The 4,473-nt window shown below is 39.1% G+C and overlaps 1 protein-coding gene across 1 annotated transcript; it reads right to left on the bottom strand.

Moving 5' to 3' along the window:
• Positions 1–1,239: 1,239 nt before the first annotated feature.
• On the bottom strand, positions 1,240–4,252 carry atoh1a (atonal bHLH transcription factor 1a). The gene is made up of 2 exons (XM_088335079.1): positions 4,081–4,252; positions 1,240–1,863 (listed from the first exon to the last, which is right to left on the bottom strand). The coding sequence occupies exons 1-2, from the start codon at positions 4,250–4,252 to the stop codon at positions 1,271–1,273; spliced, it is 765 nt and encodes a 254-aa protein (XP_088191205.1). The 3' UTR covers positions 1,240–1,270.
• Positions 4,253–4,473: the final 221 nt, after the last annotated feature.

Raw genomic sequence — 4,473 nt, 5'->3', positions numbered from 1 at the left:
TTTTCAAAATCAAATGAACAAACCAGAATGGCAAAAGTACAACTCTTCCAAAAGTTACCAAAAAAAAAATGTATGAAAACACAATAAATATAGGCTACATGTCAATCACACAGTAGATCGCAAAACATTTGAAAAAAATGAGAAAAGTACAAAAAAGAATGCAGCAACGATGGCTACATGAAATTGGCATATCTATGCTAAAAGCAAGCAAAATCTCTTTTTGTTGTGTTGTGAAATAAACCATTATTTTGTCAAGCCCCTGGCTCTTAAAGGCTCCACCTTGTTACTATTTTAAAGTGCACATGGTAAACTTTTGAAGTTGCAAACAAAATAACACACACATGAGAGATAACAATAAAAAATACAATCTATCAAAAACATAACTGCTTATTTTTGGTTGGAGTGTAATGGGCGATACAATGGCAGGGAATATCTGGCAAGCACAAATTGGCATGAACCAAATTCCATACCTGTCAACTTGTATGGTTTCCCCTAATCATTTGTGTTTTGTCATGTTAACTTGTTAAATAAGCTTGTTCCCACAAATTATACACTTTTTTATTTTAGATTAGGGGTCTCAAACAGACCGAGCGGGAGGGGGATGTTTGGGGGAACAATTGCGGCCTGCAGGAAGATATTTTGAGGCCCATCCCTTAATATGAAAGCCTTAGAGTTCAATATGTAAGAGTAGATTAGAACTGGTGTCGAACTGAAGCTTAAATGACAATTGGTGCAAATACCTTATGGAGAGTTTCTGTTTCACAACGTCCCTGTGTTTGTTTCATACTATGTAACAAAAGTTAAATGTTCCGATACATTATTTTGCAAGACGCCATGTTCAGAACAGTTCGTGTTCAGAAAATTCAAGGCTAAAGGCATACATTACAATGCGAATTTCAATACTTTGATTTTTCAAGTCTTTCCCGATTGATATATTGATATTCTTGCACATTTTATTTCGGGAACTTATTTTGTTTAAATGTTTTTTTCCTAAAATATGTTTAGCCAAGGCACAGCAGGCCCCAAGACAATCACGTTTGAGATTATTATCATAGACGATCATTCGGTAAACGCAGTTATAGGGTTATTATTGCTTAATAGGGGAAATTGCGATCATTGTTAAGGAGAGCTATTGATTGAGCTTGACAGGAATGGAATTCATACGTCACAAAGTTCTTTCTAAGTTTGAAAACAATTTGGTTGACACTGCTGGGCTTTCTCTGGAAATTAAATACACATTATACATATTCTTTTTTTTTCTTGTCGTATTCTAAAAAGAAACGTCGTCCTCTGCCGCAATCTCGTCTGAGTCACTGAAATGGGAACGTGGGGAAAACTCGCCGTCGCTGCGTGGCGAGACCCCCGCGAGGGGCCCCCCCTCTTGTTCGGCTTCTAAGACCGGGAACGAGACGCCGTCGAAGCCCTCGGAAGAGATGGATCTCGGCTGCTGTTTTTCTTCGCCGTCCGGCGCACAAGAGGCGGAGGAGGGTGCTGGCACTGACGGGTCTTGCAGGAGCTCAGCGAGTGCGTTGATGTAAATCTGCGCCATTTGCAGCGTTTCGTACTTTGAGAGCTTTTTGTCGTTGTCCAGTGCGGGGATAACGTTGCGGAGCGCGTCAAAGGCATGGTTGAGGCCGTGCATGCGCCGCCGCTCGCGCGCGTTAGCGGCCACGCGCCTTTGGCGCTGCACGCCGTTGGTGGATTTACTAGACGGGGCCCTCTGCCGGGCAGACGAGTCCTCCGAGGGCCCGGAGACCACCAAGCCCTTCAGGCGGCACAGGTCTCGGACTTTGAGCGAGCTGTTGGCTGCTTTCTGGTAGCTTGTTGGGCTGGGTGGGTCCACGGAGTCCGGCGATGCGCTCTCTGAAATATACATGCATATTTCTTAATAATTACCTTAACAGAACAATCTCAGCTTTTTTTTTCGTTCTGACAAAATGTCCCCAATGTGGTTCTTATATTTAAATTTTTTTCCAAAACATAAAATTTGAATATTTTTCGACCTCATAAGGTTTTAAAATTGCAGTTTAATGCAGCATTCCAGAGTGTATTGTTACATTTAATTAGACTTTTTAAAATCATTTTAAATTAGTTTGATTTATTTCACTTATAAATGTTTACTGCATTTTTTGTACTTATTTTTAATGTTTTTTGCACAGTTGGTATGGCGTTTTAAAATACATTCCGAAGGTGATTTGTTGCTATTCTTATGAGAGTGGATTAGCCCCCCTTATGTCCTTTTCTTAACATGGTTAGTCTGAGCCTTGTCATAATTGTATTTTCTACATTGTGTTTGTATTATTATTTGATTTGTTGTTTTTCTATTTTAACCATCCCGTTTGTCTGTATTTTGTCTGGTGGAGGAAAAAGAGGAGATTATATTCTCTTTTTCAACACTGAATGTTTTATACAGCATTTTGAGTGGCCATTCATTTTTGGCCAAAAGGGCTTTAAAATTCATTTAGATTGATTGATTTTAAGTATTTTAAATCTAATGATTTTGTATAATAGGAAGCTTTCTAATCAACATTCTCCAGTTTGGTGCATGGTACACATCATTTGCCGATAGATTTAACTTAAAACACGACCCAATTTAATGAAGAAGGGGGTTTTCACTGTAACACTCACTTTAAAAACATCACCCAAGCTTGAATTGGTTCTTAGGTTGTCACGTTTGAAAGAATGCGCTAGACAAGATTAAATTTGAGTTAGGATGATTTAAATTTCAAATGTCGAACGTATGTGGCCCCTCTGCACAAAATCACCTTCTTCCTGACTTTAATACTGCTCTTGTCAAGGGCGTAGTTTTGGTATATTGATGTACCATTGTTTTGTCCCCACCAATATTATGCGATGACTTAAAACCATTCGCTATGTCCTTACCAATGCCCTTGACTCTTTTGACCTCTGTCTTCCTATAGGACAAACTGACGAATTTATAGGTTTGTCCGACAACAGTAACCATGACAAAAATAGTTTGACACCGCTACTCTGTCCAGTCACGTGACAGTATTAAGTCTAGAAAGTAGTTGAACTATGCATAGAGCCCACTAATCAAAATAAAGTCTCCTTTGATATTTTATGGAGCACATGATAACTTTTGAACATCTTTCCCAAAGATAATCGTTCTAGCATTTAGCATAAAAACTGGAAAATGAAATAAATACCTTATGCAACCCATTAGCTGCATTTCCCAGCACCAAATTTGCCCTTTGTAGCAAGTGTGGTCAAACTACGGCATGCGGACTACATTCGGCTCCTATGGCTTTTAAAAAATATACGAAAATGCTAAAACTACCATGACCAAACAAACAATAGCCATCTTTGTCCCCATTGACCCTTTGTGTGTCCACTTCAAAAAGACCACAGCAGAAACACCTGAAATTTGCACAAAATGATTACAATACTAAATCATTTTTTATTGTAGTACTTAAAAACAGGAACCTAAAATATTATATTGCTTTAATATCGAAAAGAGAAAACAAATACAACGACATATTAATATAGTAACACTATAATACAAATACTACATAATTACTACTACTGAAATGATTCTACAGCAATACTACTAACATATTACTATAAAAACACTACCAGAGAAATATTACAAAAAAATACTACTCCAATAACACTACAAAAATAGTAGAGAAATAATCTCAATAATCTACAACGGAAATAACACAAAAATACAACTTCTGTATTACTACAAAAACTAATAGTAATAGTACAAAAACACTTCAGAAATTCTACAAAAATACAATAAAGAAGCACTAATGCTACAAGAATACTAGAGAAACCAATTAAGTAAAACCAATCTGTTTGAAAACAAATACAAAATTAATATAACAAGTTAATGTCTGCAGGTGTATTTATTCATGAATACACATAAGAAAGAATGGGTAGGTCTCCGGGCCCGGACCCCTGGCCACATTTTTGTGGCCCGCGATTCAAAGTTTGCTCACCCCTTCTATAAAGAATTAGCTAATGTTACATTTTTAAGTAAAAATGATTTTATCAAATTAATTTGAAACTGCCATTATTATATTTTTCAAGCTGCTTGAAAAAACTCCCAATCCTCACCGTGATAAGAACCCGCGGTGGAGCAGGGTGAAAGTCCCAGGTAGTCCGCGGAGGAGTCGCGTGGGTCGCAGGTGGCGGAGAACTGCGTGGGAGCGAGCCAGTCGCGTGGCTCACTCTCATAGTTGTCCACTTTGGCGCCCTGGCACCAGTTTTCCACGCTAAGAACGTCCATGTTAACACCCACTAAAACCGCTCCAGGAACTCCTACAGGTGGTGCTCGTATCTCGGAACACGATCCCGGGAAAGCTGCGTGAGGAAAGCGCGTGTCTTTGGTGTCTGGAGACACCGCGTCTGTTTAAAAGGCGGCACGCGTCCTGCCACCCCCCTCCTCGCCCGAGTCGCGTGTTGTCCACCAATGAGCAGGTGCGAAAGAGGAAAAAAAAATCAATGAGG

The sequence above is a fragment of the Urocampus carinirostris genome, chromosome 5 (assembly GCF_059441175.1).
Source record: "Urocampus carinirostris isolate Australia breed hairy pipefish chromosome 5, RoL_Ucar_1.0, whole genome shotgun sequence".
NCBI lineage: Eukaryota > Metazoa > Chordata > Actinopteri > Syngnathiformes > Syngnathidae > Urocampus > Urocampus carinirostris.
Note: the sequence above shows the minus strand (reverse complement) of the source record. Positions and strands in the feature narration are given on the sequence as shown.

Bases quoted from the DNA above. Each gene is read 5' to 3' on its own strand.
- atoh1a (XM_088335079.1), bottom strand. From the start codon at position 4,252: ATGGACGTTCTTAGCGTGGAAAACTGGTGCCAGGGCGCCAAAGTGGAC. The intron at 1,864-4,080 runs GTGAGGATTGGG...TGTATATTTCAG, and splicing joins CACCGCGGGTTCTTATCACG to AGAGCGCATCGCCGGACTCC.